The sequence below is a fragment of the Rhinatrema bivittatum genome, chromosome 7 (genome assembly GCF_901001135.1).
Source record: "Rhinatrema bivittatum chromosome 7, aRhiBiv1.1, whole genome shotgun sequence".
In the NCBI taxonomy this organism is placed as follows: Eukaryota; Metazoa; Chordata; class Amphibia; order Gymnophiona; family Rhinatrematidae; genus Rhinatrema; species Rhinatrema bivittatum.
The window spans coordinates 300,680,496-300,696,046 of NC_042621.1; the positions used below are offsets into that span (position 1 = coordinate 300,680,496).

At 48.5% G+C, this 15,551-nt stretch overlaps 1 protein-coding gene across 3 annotated transcripts in view; it reads left to right on the forward strand.

The window, feature by feature from the left end:
* CCDC172 (coiled-coil domain containing 172) overlaps positions 1 to 15,551 on the forward strand; it is a 176,892-nt gene that overhangs the window by 150,694 nt on the left and 10,647 nt on the right. For 2 of the 3 annotated variants that reach the window (XR_003857936.1, XM_029610476.1), the window contains exon 7: positions 11,844 to 11,931. The exons of the other annotated variant lie outside the window; for it this stretch is intronic. Coding sequence is in view for 1 of the 2 variants with exons in the window: in XM_029610476.1 (XP_029466336.1) it covers positions 11,844 to 11,931 (88 nt within the window). In the remaining variant the exon portion in view is untranslated. The remainder of the gene's footprint in view (positions 1 to 11,843; positions 11,932 to 15,551) is intronic. 3 annotated transcript variants of the gene reach the window in all.

Below are 15,551 nucleotides of genomic sequence, written 5' to 3' on the forward strand. Positions count from 1 at the left end.
GGCACCGATTCCAGCACCGAGAGTGGAACCAGTCACCGACCTGATTCCAGCAGCACTGGCACCGCTGCTTGCCCGGATGGAAGCGCTCATGACCGCCCTTCCACCGGTGATACCTGGGTCACCGACAGCACCGGTGCGCTCCCCGATGGCAATCTCATCTGGTGGAGAAACACCGTATCGAATTCCTCCGGGAGTTGTTCCATCGATGCCGTGTCGTCCCTCGCCACTGATACATTCCTCGGGGGCGATATGCACATCAGCTCCACCGATGCCTTCGATGCTGGCACCGATGCCTCCGAAGGTATTCTCGATGCCCCCGGTGATTCCTTCGAGTTTCTCGGAGCCTCAACCGGGACCTTCAGGTATCCAACCCCCTCGTGGTTCTACAGGTCAGCTACCTGATCCTTATGACACCTGGGGTGATGATACCTCCACAGACACCGATGATTTACCTTCACCACCCTCTCCTGCTGAAAGCAGAAAGCGTTCTCCCCCAGAAGACCTCTCTTTCATCAATTTTGTGAAGGAAATGTCGGAATTGGTCCCTTTTCAGCTTCTGTCGGAGCAAGATGACAGGCACCAGATGATGGAGCTACTCCAATTTCTGGATGCCCCTAAAGTCATCACTTCCATTCCAATTCATCAGGTTTTTCTGGACCTTCTAAAGAAGAATTGGGAAACTCCTGGATTTGTTGCTCCAGTAAACAAAAAAGCTGACTCTACTTACCTTGTACAGTCAGCACCTGGCTTTCAAAAACCTCAGCTAGACCACCACTCTGTATTGGTAGAGTCAGCTGAAAAGAAAGCTAAAAGGATGAAGCCATACTCCTCTATACCTCCTACTAAGGAAAACAAGTTCCTAGATAGTATAGGCAGAAGAGTATACCAAGGGGCCATGCTCAATTCCAGGAAAGCTTCTTATCAGCTGTATATGACCCAATACAATAGGGTCATTTTCAAGCAGATACAGGAATTTTCAGATACCCTACCAGAACAATTCCAACAACAACTTCAAGCCCTGGTAACTAAGGGGTTTGAAGCCGGGAAGCATGAGATAAGAACAGCTTATGACATCTTCGATGCTTCTACTAGGGTGTCTGCCATGGCCATCTCAGCAAGACGCTGGGCTTGGCTTAAGTCTTCTGATCTTTGCTCAGAAGTTCAGGACAAGCTCTCTGACCTGCCCTGTTTAGGGGATAATTTGTTTGGTGAGCAAATTCAGCAAATAGTTCTGAATTAAAGGACTATCATGAGGCCCTTAAACAGCTCTCATCGATTCCTTCTGACTTCCCTTCTAAACAACCATTTAAGAAGGACACTAAAAAGTCCTTCTTCCATCCACGGAAGTACTATCCCCCACCAACTAAATCCAGGTCAACGAGGCCTTATCACAAACTCAGCCTCACCAACCTCGAAAACAAAAGCCCGCAGCAGCTCCACAGCCAGGACCTGCGTCGGGGTTTTGACTACCACTTAGAGAGCAGATGCCTAATCCCTCTACAAAGCATACCAGTAGGAGGTCGATTAAGCCACTTTACAGAAAAATGGCATTTCATCACCACAGATCAATGGGTGCTAGCGATAACTGCACAGGGTTACCACCTAAACTTCCTAACTCTTCCTTCGGATTCTCCACCTCTGCAAACGTGGAAACTTACCGATCACTCTGTTCTTCTAGAGCAGGAAGTTTCCCTTCTCCTCCAGTCAAACGCTATAGAACCCGTTCCTCTCTTACAACAAGGACTGGGGTTCTATTCCAGGTACTTTCTAATCCCAAAAAAGTCAGGAGGACTTCGACCAATCCTGGACCTACGGGCCCTCAACAAGTACCTTCACAGAGAGACGTTCAAGATGGTAACCCTGGGCTCGCTTCTCCCTCTGCTGCAAAGAGAGGACTGGCTCTGCTCTCTAGACCTAAAAGACGCTTATACCCACATTGCGATAGCTCAGGCTCACTCCGGTTTCTAGTAGGCCAAAACCACTATCAATATCGAGTGCTCCCATTTGGCCTAGCATCCGCACCACGAGTTTTCACCAAATGTCTTGTCGTGGTTGCAGCGTTTCTCAGGAAGGAAGGTGTCCACGTCTACCCCTACTTGGACGATTGGTTAATCAGGGCCCCGACCCAGCAAATCGCTCGGTCCTCCCTGACCCTGACCATTCAAACTCTAATTTCTCTAGGGTTTCTTGTCAATTATGAGAAATCCTACTTAGTCCCATCTCAAACCTTATCCTTCATTGGGTCAGACTTGGACACTTTACAGGCAAAAGCCATCCTTCCTCATCAACGTGTCCAAACCCTTCCGCCTACCCGGTGGGGTGCGGATGTCCTCCACCAAATTCCACCCCAGTTCTTGTGCCTGTTGCACGCCATTGGGTACATTTGGTGCACGTTCAGACATCCTCAGCTCGGTACTCACCCATTTGTGAGGACTACCATCCTGCTTGTCCTTTGAGAAAGCAAATGTTGCTTACCTGATGTAACAGGTGTTCTCACAGGACAGCAGGATGTTAGTCTTCACGAAACCCGCCCGCCGCCCTGCGGTGTTGGGTTCGTTTTTTTCTTATTTTATTTTTCGGCACTGCCTGTAGCTTTGAAGCAAGACTGAAGGGGGACCCCTGCTGGCTGCAGGGTTAGTGCCATGCTGGGCATGCCCAGTAGGGGCCAGTCAAAGTTCTGGAAACTTTGACAGAAGTTTTCCGTGATTGGGCTCCATCCTGATGATGTCACCCATTTGTGAGGACTAACATCCTGCTGTCCTGTGAGAACACCTGTTACAGGTAAGCAACATTTGCTTTATCTTTCACCTGAAAAACCTGACTCATTGGATCTAGCAATTCTTCTGAGCTAAGACCTCTATTGCCAGGTCAAAAAACAGAGGGGACAATGGGGAGCCCTGCCTTGTACCCTTCTGAATGGCAAAGAAGTCGGATAGATTTCCATTAGTAAGTATATGTGACCTAGGGCTTGCATATAGGGCCATAACCCAAGCAATGAACTGAGGAATGCCACACTTTTCAAGCACCCTAAATAGGTCAAAGGCCTTCTTGGCATCCAGTCCAATAAACAAACCCGGTATCCTGTCCCTTTTAGCTAAGGCCATGCTATAAAACAATCTTCAGGTATTATTAGTGGAAGAACAGTCCTTTACAAAGCCCATCCAGTCAAGTCTGGCAGATAGCTTTCTAAGCATAATTGCAAAAGTTTTGCTAATAGTTTGATATCGCTGTTCAGCAAGGAAATCGGTCTATATGATTTGGCCTCTAATATGTCTCTTCCCTTTTTGTTTATCAAAGATATAGTCACAGCCGTCAGTCTGCCAGATGTCTCAGGATTAACCTGCGAGTGCTTAAAGAGTAACTGCAACAGACACCTCAGTTCCAGGAGAAAACATTTTGGTGGTACCCATTTGAACCAGGACATTTCTTCCCAGGCAGACCATAAAGTGCCCTCCTCAGCTTCTCCCTCGAGATTGGTGCCACTAAACGCTCTCTTTGTCTATCAGACTGTTCAGTGGCATCTCTCCCAAATATTGAAGCACTTCTTCTATGGAAATTTGTCCCTCAACAGATTATAATTGTGCAAAGTAGGTACAAAACTGTACACTAATTTTTGAGTGCATAATAGTCCCTTTTGACTTATGGATACCTGTAATCAATATTTGTTGCTTACTGCATCTTAATAATCTGGCCAGCATGGAGCCATCTTGTTCCCATGCACATAGATCCACTGCCGGGAATAACGCACTGCTCTTTCTATATTATCCATCTGCAGTTCCTTTAGATCTGCTCTGCATTTCTCTAGTGCCCGGTAAGTCCTATATGAGTCCGTACACTTATGGGACCATTCCAGTTGTTATATTTGTCTATCTAGGGATCTCTCCCTCTTAAGCTTCTCTTTCTTGGAGTAGGCAGCGTGTTTCCCATAACAGAAGTGGGGAATAATCTTCAAGACTGTGAATCTCAAAAAATTCTCTGATAGCCTCCCGAATCAAAGAACAAAAGGATTCCTGCCGCAAGATTGATACATTCAGTCTCCAGCTTTTGCCTGCTTCTAAGGACAGAGAGCTGTACTGGCAGGAGTATGGGATTGTGATCAGAAATAAAACTAGGTAATATATCCATCTGCCCCATCTTAGAAACCAAGGAATCTGAAGCAAAAAAATAGTCTATTTGACTACATGTTCTATACCTTGGCAAAAAACGTGTATAGTCTCTCCTTGTGAGGTTATGCACTTTCCACACATCACAGTTGTTTTATTATGAACTGCAGGGAAACTGCTTGCCCACTAGGCTGCAGACTGGATGTCCTATCATTGAGAGGATCCAAACAGACATTCCAGTCTCCACCTATAATGTTATGATTGCTGCCCACGGGCTCCCCTGCGAGCAGGCTCCTTACCTTGCTGCTGCTCCCGACGTGGCTGGACGCCGCCAAAGTCGGGCCTTCTGCGTGGCCGGAGCCACAGACTCTGCTGCCCTTTGCGGCCCAGAGGCCGCCCTTTATGCCCTGCTTCACCGTGGCCGGAGCTGCGGACTTCTCTGTCTTCAACGCAGCACGGAGCCGCCGCCATCCTGCTCACCTTCGGGGGCTGGAGGCCGCAAGCCCCGAGCTGGCTTGGCGGCTGGAGCCGCCCTCGGGTCCTCCTGCAGCGGCAGGAGCTGCTGCTGTCGTCGGGGCCTGCATCCAGGCCCAGCCCTGCCTCTTCCGCACTGACGTCGGTGCAGGGCCACTGTCCACGGCCCTGCGCAGTTCCTGCTTCCTGCTCCTAGGCGTGCGGCCGCGCCTCTCTTCAGGATTTAAAGGGCCCACGGCCGGATATGCCCTGGGCCCCACCTTCAGACTGTTTCCTGTGCCAGCCCTATAAAAGGGCTGTTCCTGAATATCCTCTTGGCCTTGCATCGGATTTGGTGGCGATATGTTCTGAACGTTGATTTTCCGAGATACAGGCCTTGTCTTGTTGGAAGCCGACTCCAGGAGTGATACAGCTGTGTACTATTCCCTCTTTTTTGCCTAAAGTGGTCTCGGATTTTCACTTAAATCAGTCTATGTCCTTGCCATCCTTGGATAAGGATAGAGATGTGGAAGAGTATCACCTGTTGGGTCCCTTGGATGTCAAGTGACATGTCGTGCAGTATCTGGAGGTTTCTAAAACTTATAAAAGTCAGGAGGTGAGATGGAGTCAGGTGTGATTTTTGGTAGTGCTGCACTTAAAAAACACAGCACTACGTTTTTGGTAGTGCTGTGTTAAAAAAGGATTGGATAAGTTCTTGGAGGAGAAGTCCATTACCTGCTATTAATTAAGTTGACTTAGAAAATAGCCACTGCTATTACTAGCAACAGTAGCATGGAATAGACTTAGTTTTGGGGTACTTGCCAGGTTCTTATGGCCTGGATTGGCCACTGTTGTCACCAGGATGCTGGGCTTGATTGTCCTTTGGTCTGACCCAGTATGGCATGTTCTTATTGCCTGAATTCACTGTTTCTTGTTGGTTGAGTACAATAATGGTTGACTGTTATTAATCAAGTTTTTTGCTAGTCTGTCCACAGTCGCTTTTGAAGAGAATACTGGCAGGCTGATGTCACTGCAGAAGTATATATACTGTGACGTCAGTTTAGTTTGTCTCCATCTGCTGGCAGAGGTGTATAACCTACGGGTCCTGAGTCCATCTGTCTACACTAAGAAAAATGAAATTATCAGGTAAGTAGTAATTTCTCCATCCTCTGGCATGCCCAGCAATGAGGCTCATGGAGGAAAGATGCTCTCCCTGTATCTCCTCTACCATGCCCACCTGCGTGCCAAGAGCTGCCATGGGCCCCGACCCTTTCCCTGCGGGACCAGTGGCTCGGGCTGCAGTGCAGGGACTTCCCTAGGAGGGGTTACAACTTCCCTTGCCTGTTCTTGTGGTAGTGTTGTTCTTGCTGTCTGCAGTGAGCCATCTGAAGCATCTAGTATCCCCCAACAAGTAAACTTACCACAAACATTATAGGTTTAGGAAGACAGGCTTGGTAAGAACAGATGTTTTTATTGGTCCAGGAGGGCGTGATAGGTATGTCTGATAGAAGACCTCATTTTATTATACACTATAATAGCCGCAGGCACGCAGTAAAAACCTTTTTTCTCTTGTTCCACACAAAAAATGGTATAGTTATTTCTGATGTTAAATCCCCTGTTAGTATGCGTTAAGTTATTACGGAATATGGTAGGACACCCTAATTTTCATTAACTCCTCTCACATCCATACTAAATTTAAATTCCCTGACCGTACCTGGATCATTCCAGACTGCCTCCCTCCCACCATGCTGTCTCCCCAGGGGGGAGAGTCCTTCGGCGGTTGTAGGGAGGATGGTGGCTGGATCCCGCTGCGCGGGTCATCAGCCAACTGCTCAGCTGGGTTGGCCTCCTGTCCAGCAGATGGAGACAGAGAAAAACTTGAAGGGCACCCCCTCATAACATGGTGTGCCACCTGCTTCTCTTCAGTTTTTCTCTGTCTCCAGCAGATGAAGGTGGCAGAACCTGTGGTTCTCTACTTTGAAAAAAAAAAAAAAGTGCTATAGGGGATTTTTTCCCTTTGTTTATTCTAGTTTATTTTGCCTATGCTAGATCAAGCAAGGTTTTTGAAATGACTCATTAGTTAAAAAAAAAAAACTTACCAACCACTGTTCCTCCCTGGGGGTGTGAAGGTCCTAAAAGAACTATCCCCTCTGGTTGTAGGCTGAGCTAGGGGTCTGTGGCCCAGTACTCGTCGACCTGGTGGGAGACTGCTTCTTCGAGGTGATTACAGGTGGTCTGGTCCTTCCCAGGAACACATAATTCCTCTGGAGAGCCCATTTAAACAAACAAAAAAAAAAAGAGTATGGGTAGTGGCTTTAATTTATTCTATCATTGCTTTTTTTTCTCAGTGCCGCTTTTTTCTCCCGGGCCTGTGCAGCGATTTTATTTTCATTTCTGCCTCCCTCCCACCATGCAATGTGCAATGCAATGTCGGGCCTGCGGGGAGCCGGAATTCCAGCTCTCCCGAGGTAACCTTTGTTCAAGCTGTCTCCCCGGGGGGGAGAGTCCTTCGGCGGTTGTAGGGAGGATGGTGGCTGGATCCCGCTGCGCGGGTCATCAGCCAGCTTCTCAGCTGGGTTGGCCGGCCCCGTTCCCGCTGAGTGCGGGAACGGCAGCCATCTTGGATCCCCTTTCCCCCGCGGGAACGCAGGCAGTGGGGGGAAGGGTTGTGCTGCCTCTGCTCTCCCCTCCCGACGTGAGTCCTGAGGCTCCTCAGGACTCATTCTTGCAGCCACTGGATGATTTGCTGACCCTCCAAGAGGGGCTTTCTGGGACCCCAAGCCCCTTTTACAACTGCAGAGATAGGGTGGCCAAGTACGGCTTTGTGCCTGATGAGGCACAAGCGTATTTGGCCACCCTATCTTTGCAGGCTGAGCCACTTATGCCAGGGCCAGGTTCTCAGGGCTCAAGGCCTCCTCCTCTTAAGATCCCCAGGCTTACAGAGCCTCAGGAGGCGATGAGAATTGCACCCTTCAAGATCAGGGTGACCTGGGAGACCCAGGACCCGCCGGATATTATTGTCTCTGACCCGCCGGATGCCCTGGACTCGGACAAGAGGATGGTCCTACTGCATACATACTGGTAGAAGGTGATGACCCGCCTGTTCCTGAGGGACGAGCTGGAGCTGCTCGTATCCGCACGTCCTAGCTGCTGGGAATAGCGCCCTCTCAGGATGATCCCAAGTGACGCTCCGGCGCAGACTTTTCTTTTTCAATCTGATGCTCCTGCAGCTCATGCTACGGGAGTGGGATACTCCGGAAGGGAGTCTATGAGTGGGGTGAGCGATGAATAAACTTTTATCCGTTGCCGGAAGATTCATTGGAGCTACTCAAAGTTCCAAAGGTGGATGCTTCAGTGTCGACTGTCACCAAAAGACAACTATCCCAGTCGAAGGAGCTGCGGCTCTTAAGGATCTGCAGGACTGATAGCTTGAAGTCCACCTCAAGAAGATTTTTGAGGTTTCAGCCTTGGGGATCAGGGCAGCTGTGTGTAGCAGTCTCATGCAGCATGCAAGCCTGAGGTGGGTTCAACAACTCCTCAGTGCCAGGGATCTTTCCCCCCCTAGAAGCGGAGCAGGCAGAACGTCTGGAGGCTGCAGTGGTGTATGGCTCTTATGCCTTATGACCTTCTCCGGGTCTCCTCCCAGGCTTTGGTATCAGCACTCTCGGCTAGGAGACTGCTCTGGCTCCGCAAATGGTCAGCCAACTCCTCTTCAAAGTCGCAGTTGGGTGCACTCCCTTTTAAGGGTAAGTTCTTATTTGGGGAAGATCTGGAACAATTGATCAAGTCCTTGGGGGAAAACAAGCTGCATAAGCTCCCTGAAGATAGCCCAAGGGATCCAGAAATTTCTTTCCCTCTCGCGCTCATTTTTGGGGTCAGCGCAATTTTCATCAGAATAGGCCTTCCCCCGTTGGTCAGAGACACCCTTCTGCAAGATCGCAAGCTTGGGCTCATTCCTTTCGCGGCCACTGATCCTCCCGGGACGGGGTCTCTCAGGGATCTTTGGGACCCGAGTCCGCACAATGAGATAGCGCCAGCCCACTCCTTGGTTCCCAGGGCTCTCCCTGTTTTATGAGGAATGGGTCAAGATCATGTCAGATCATTGTGTTCTAAGCATCATAGAACACGGTTACGTATTAGTTTGCTCGTCCTCTGCGAGACCGGTTCTTAGTTTCTCCCTGCGGTTCCCCAGAGAAGAAGCAAGCGGTGCATCAGACCCTCTACAGGCTGGAAGATCTTGGAGCCATCCTGCCTGTTCCTCCAGAAGAATGCGGAATGGGCCTATATGCAATCTATTTTGTGGTCCCCAAAAAGGAGGGGTCATTCTGTCTCATTTTGGACCTTAAGAATATCAACAAAGCCTTCAAGGTTCCGCATGGAGACTCTACACTCTGTCATCGCTGCGGTGCACAGCGGAGAATTTTTGGCTTCCCTGGATCTAACAGAGGCGTATCTTCATATTCTGATACGCAGGGATCATCAGAGGTTCCTGCGGTTCATGATCCTCGGGAACCAGTACCAATTCTGAGCCCTCCCATTCGGTTTGGCAACCGCTCCCCATACCTTTACCAAGGTGATGGTCTTGGTGATAGCTGCCCTTCAGCGGGAGGGAGTTCTAGTTCACACCGTATCTGGACAACTGGCTCAATTTGGGCGAAGTCGAATGACCTCTGCCAACTGGTGGTCCAAATAGTGTTGCATTCTTCTCCGCTCCCTCGGTTTGGGTTGTCAACTATATCAAGAGTAACCTGGTCCCTTCCCAGGTCCTGGAATGTTTGGGAGCACTCTTCGAGGACTCGGGCTGGCAAGGTCCTTTCTCATGGAAGAGTGCACTATCAAGCTGAGGTCTCAAGTTCAGCATCTATTGTATCTGGCAATTCCCAGGGTCTGGGATTATCTGCAGGTACTTGGTTCTATGGCGTCAACGCTGGAACTGGTACCTTGGGCGATTGCTCATATGCTGCCATTACAGAGAGCTTTGCTTTCCCATTGGCAACCGATTTCGAAGGAGTTCCATATCCCCCTTGCCACTCCAGGAGTCTACCATAGACAGCCTGCAGTGGTGGCTGGTCCTAGACCACCTATAGCAAGGAATGGATCTCGAGATTCCTCAGTGGGTGATCATAACCACGGATGCCAGTCTCTCTAGATGGGGGGCAGTGTGCCAATCTCAGTTAGCTCAGTGGTTGCGGGAGCAAGCGGAATGGCCTATCAATCGCCTAGAAACAAGAGTGATGCGCTTGGATTTGCAGAGGTTTCTCCCACTTGTCCGCCATCGAGCAGGGCGAGTCCTGTCTGACAATGCAACGACAGTGGCTTACATCAATTGTCAGGGGGGAGCGAAGACTCGGCAGGTGGCCTGAGGCAGACAAATTGGTGGCCTGGGCGGTGCACCATCTGGCTCAGCTGCAATCCTCCCACATAGCCGGAGTTGACATCATACAAGCAGTCTTCCTAAATCGTCAGCATCTAGATCCCAGAGAGTGGGAGTTGTCCGAAGAAGCGATGGCACTCCCCACTTGCCGCTTGGTTGCCCCACATCTAAAGCTAATGGCGACCAGGACAAATGTGAAGGCCCCACGCTTTTTTTCAGTCACAGGAGAGAACATGGGCGGAGGAGTAGATGCCCTAGTCCTCCCATGGCTGCGTGATATACTGCTCTACGTGTTCCCCCCCCCCCCCCCGGCCTCTTATGGGCAAGATCCTCAGAAGGCTGGAGGTTAACCCGGGACCAGTTATCCTAGTCGCCCCGGAGTCCATGGTTTGCGGATCTAGTCAACCTAGCGGTGGATGGTCCTCTTCGCCTTGGACATCTTACAAACCTCCTGCGGCAGGATCTGGTATTTTTCGCACAGGCGGATCGCTTTTGTCTAGAGGCCTGGCTTTTGAGAGGAGGAGATTGAGGGAGAAAGGTTATCCGGAGGAGGTCATCTACACCCTCCTGCAAGCACGAAAGCCCTCTACCTCCCTTACCTTTGTACAGGTCTGGAAAGTTTTTGATTCCTGGTGTTGCGAGCATGGGATCTCCCCAAGTCATACTTCGGGATCTCAGTTTCTGGACTTTCTACAGAAAGGATTAAGTAAGGGTTTTTCCTTTAGTTCCCTATGGGGGCAGGTCACAGCCCTATGCTGCCTGAGAGTAAGTATTGAAGGAGCTCCTCTGGCAGCTCATCCCAATGTCAGTTTTCTGAAGGGGGCAAAACACCTGAATCCTCTAGTCCGTCCCATTTATCCTTGGAGTATCAATCTAATGCTATGGGTTTTGTTTGAGCCTCCTTTCGAGCCCCTCAAGCAGGCGACTTTAAATGATTTAACTTTCAAGACTGTATTTTTGTTGGCAATCTGCTCTGCAAGAAGGGTCCTGGAGATTCAAGCGTTGTCCTGTTGGGAATCTTTCCTACATTTTTCTGATACCAGGGTATCGCTCCGAACGGTTCCTTCCTTTCTTCCGAAAGTCATTTTGGCCTTCCACCTGAAATAGTCGGTGGAGCTTCCGGCTTTTCCGGGTTTAGATTGGGAGGCTCCTCACTCTAGAGAATGGCGATGTCTTGATTTCAAGCGGGTGCTCTTGCGGTACCGCGAAGCCACTAATGATTTTCCGCTGTGGAGCGGGCCTAACAAAGGTCATAAAGCATCCAAGACTACAATTGCATGGTGGCTGAAAGAGGCGATTGCTTCCGCTTATATTATATTAAAATTGACCCCGTACTGTTTTAAGCAAGGCTGGAATCAGACTAGTTTGTCTCTGGGCCTGTGGGAATCACTGCTCATTCCCACAATGTGGTAGTGCAACAAGAAATATTTAGTAAACAGGCATCTCTCTTACTATAATTGAGTTCTTACCTCCATATTTGTTGAAAATGACACTGTAATTGAGCTCCACAATAAGTAGTAAAAAAAATTAATTCTGAGCTATTATAGAAAAAGAGCAACTTTAAAAAGGAATGGGGCTTGAGGGCTAGCAGGAAATAGAGTTTATCACTTTATAACGTTTTTGTAGATTTTCCTCTCTGCTTTAGGTACAAAATTTGAAAATTGCCCATAAATATCTTTGATAGTATTTTGTAGGCCTCTGCTTTAAATGAAAGTAATTTTTAAAAGAAAAGTAAAACAGAGACAAAATCAGCTTAGCACATTTTTAATCTATACTTTCTGAAATTAGCTCTCACTATAATAGGACTGCTTGCCTCTAAGTAAAACTGACCTTCCTTTTTTTGTTCTCTTCTCCAGGGCAGCAAGTGTGTTTTGAAAATAGCCTAATGGTCTTTCAAATTTTTTTTTAAATAGGCTTAAAAAAGAATTGGAACTTTACAAAGAAGATAACATGGAAAATGCTAGTGAAGCTCTTCGCACAGAAATAGACTTTTTGCAGATGGTAATAAACTGAATTTAAAGTTTATTTGCTAACACAAAAGTGTAATCAAATGTTACCTTAGTGCTGTTCAACATTCTGAAAGTTGGGTGCTCCATAATGGTATCTCATATTTGATATGTGAGGTAACCATTTGTTTATTAATGGTCCATGTTTACACTGTGCCATAACTACCAACATTTTAAAACAAAACATTGTGGTACATAGTCTTAAAATGTGACAGTAAACTGAGGAGATTAGTTACTAGGGTAGTTCACTTTGAAACGAGAAATTTCTTAGCATACGGGCAGGTGGATCCAGAGCAAGTGAGTTATGCACTTCTACCAGTAGATGGAGACATAGCAAAGCTGACATCATGGTATATATACCCCTGCAGTGACGACAGCCCACCAGTATTCTCCATCTCCAGCAGATTGTGAACGTGCAGCTCCCTACTGGGGATTACTTTACCACTCTCCTGTGGTAATATCTTATGGGAGCTCCCTCAGTTGAGAATTCCTGAGGTGATATCTTTGGATCCTTCCCTCAGACGAGTGCCTTGGTCCAGTAACTGGTTTTTCAACTGGCGTGGACTTAGCTGTAAACAAAAACAAAAAAAAACAGCTGAAAGGAAGCGGGTGCAGGAGGCCCGGCGCAGCAGTGAAAGTACTTGCCCTCTCCACACATAGCCATAGACCGACCTTGTACTCATCCAGGATGGGCTGAGCCCAGGTAAAAGGTAATTTTAAAAATGAGAGAAGAACGGGAGTTAAGTAGGGATTCTTCTTCCCCCCGGTCTCCGTGCTCAGCGCACCGATCAGACGGTTATTCCACCTCCGGGGGAGTTTAGGGGAAGTGGACTTGGCGGGTTGAGCAGCCCTTTTTTGGCTACACCCTGCTCTCAGGCTAGTCTTGTTCACCCTGTGGTAGGCCGCGGCAGCAGTTTCGAGCATTTGTCTGCGCATAAGACTCTGCCCTCTTCAGTTCCATCAGTTTGTGCTTGTGCTTCCGGTTATGCGCCTAGTTGGGTACATAGGGACACCTATCAGGGCGCTCAGTTGTGCTTGCACACATACACACACACACACACATGCACTTATTTGCTTGCACTATATGAGCATCCTGGCGGGAGCTCAGTTTGTGTGCTTATCAAGGCATATTTGGGCATCTCAGCCTGGAATTCCCTCTAACTGGTGTCAGCACTGTTTGGAGGCTCAGGGAGAATTACTTCAGTCTGATTTTACTAAGCCTGGTTCTTCCCAGCCTGGTGTGGGAATGGATGTATCGCCTGATTTTGGGACTCTCCTAACTGGTTGATTGGTGGGGGAAAGTAGTTCAGTGGGTGCAGGTCCAATGCCCCCTGGGTTTGGCATGGGTCCTTCTGCATTTTCTTGGGTTGAATTATTTCAAGGAATGCAGTCCTTTCTTCAGGTGCACTCCTCAGCCCTGGCCAATCTTGTCAGGTCAGAATTGCACGCTGCAGATCCCCACAATCCTGATGCTGTGGGTAAGCATCTAAGTAGGCCTAGATCTGCTGCAGGTCTCCCTGTTAGAAACTCAGATGGCATGGATGATGAAGCAGATTTTCCCTGAAGGATGAGGAAATTCCTCTGGGATTGGAGCCGTATAGAACTATGTTATGTTTCTTTCATAGAGATGCGTTACCTGCTCTGATTTCCCAGACTTTGAAGATGCCAGGAGTTCCAGGGGCTGAATCCATGCCTGAGCCAAAGAAAGATCCCATTTTGATTTCTCTGCGTAAAGCCTCATGTTTCTTCCCTATTATGGCGGCCATTCAAGAATTGATTGATCTTGAATGGGGCGCCTTGGAAGCTAATTTTAAAGGGGGACAAGTCTTGGAAGGACTGTACCCCCTGGATCCAGCTGCGAGAGAGCAATTGCGCTTTCTGAAAGTGGATGCGCTTCTGTGTGCCGTAACCAAGTGGATGACTATCCCCATAGAAGGGGCAGCGGCCTTGAAGAATGCACAGGATAGGAGAATTGAAGTTATCCTTCAGTAGGCTTTTGAAGCAATGACAATGAATTTGCAGATACCTTGCTTCTGTTCCCTGGTGGCTTGCTCTTGTATACTCCTCTCTCAGGAGGTCGATGAATCTGATGTGAATTCCAGGGTAGTGATGGAACCAGCAGTTGCCTTTTTGGCAGATGCGGGATGCAATTTGGTCCGCACTTCCGCCAGAGGGGTGGCTTCGGTAATAGTGGCTAGGTGTCAGCTATGGCTGAGAAATTGGTCGGCCGATACAACCTCGAAGTCTAGCCTTATGAAGTTGCTCTATAAAGGCTTGCTCCTGTTTGGGAGCAAGCTGGAGAAAATGACCAATAAGTAGGATGAGTCCCAAGTTCCTCGGTTACCAGAGGATAAGAAACAGGCACCGAGCTCCTTCAGCATGAGAGGGGGTTCAGATGTTTTTGACCCTACAGATTAGCAGCCTTTCAGAGGACTAGACCTTAGGGTAAGTCTCAGTCCTTTCATCCCAGGCATCCCAGACAGGGCGCAGGCTCAGGAAGTTGAGCACCCCAAGTCTCTCAGTGAAGGTGTGTCAACCCACCCGTGGGAACAGGAGATAGGAGGGTGCCTCTCTTTATCGGATGTGGTTGAGATCACATCAGACCCCAGTGGGTTCTGGAGGTGATGATAGATGGCTATGCCCTGGAATTCCACATTATTTCTCGGGACGTTTTCATGGTGTCTCCCTGCAACTCTCCACAGAACACAGGCAGTGGAGTGTACTTATCAAGACTTCTCAGCCTGCGGGCTGTGGTTCCAGTACCCATGTCTCAAGAAAATATGGGCTGATATTCCATTTATTTTGTTGTGCCCAAGAAGGAGGGCTCTTTTCGTCCCATCCTAGATTTCAAAGAGGTCAACCGTCATTTGTGGGTGACTCATTTTCTCATGGAAATCTTGTGTTCAATGATAATGGCAATACAGTTGGGGAAGTTTGACGTCTCTGGACTTGTCCAAGGTGTACCTTCATATTCCCATCCAGCTAGAGCACCAACAATTATTGCATTTCATAGTTGTGGGGCATTATTAGCAGTTATGAGCACTACCTTTTGATTTGGCCACCCCGCCAAGAATGTTTTCCAAGGTTATAGTGGTGGAGGCAGCACAGCTGAGAAAGGATGTGATTCTGGTACATCTATACTTACATGATTGGCTGATGCAGGCCAAGAGTCTGGAAGAGAGCCTTCAGGTCTCGCGCAAGGTGATTTCCTTTTTGCAGGAACTAGGTTGAGTAGTGAACCTGGCCAAGAACAATCTTCAGCCATCACAGTCACTGGAGAATCTCGGTGTTTGGTGCGACATGAAGCAGGACAGGGTGTTCCTGCCAGAGGGCTGCATTCAGACATTATTGGTGCAGGTGCGTCTATTGACGAACATGATATGTCTGACAGTGTGATCTTATCTACAGGTACTCAGATTGATGGCAGCAACCCTGGGGGTGGTGCCGTGGTCGAGGGTGCATATGCATCCTCTTCAGCGCACTCTGCTGTCTCGTTGAAACCTACAGTCTCAGGACTTTTTGATTCAGCTCCACCTACCAATGAAGATCTGGATACACCTGCAGAGGTGGTTGCAAGCGGATCATCTAAGAAAGATTTCCCTAAGATCGCTGGAC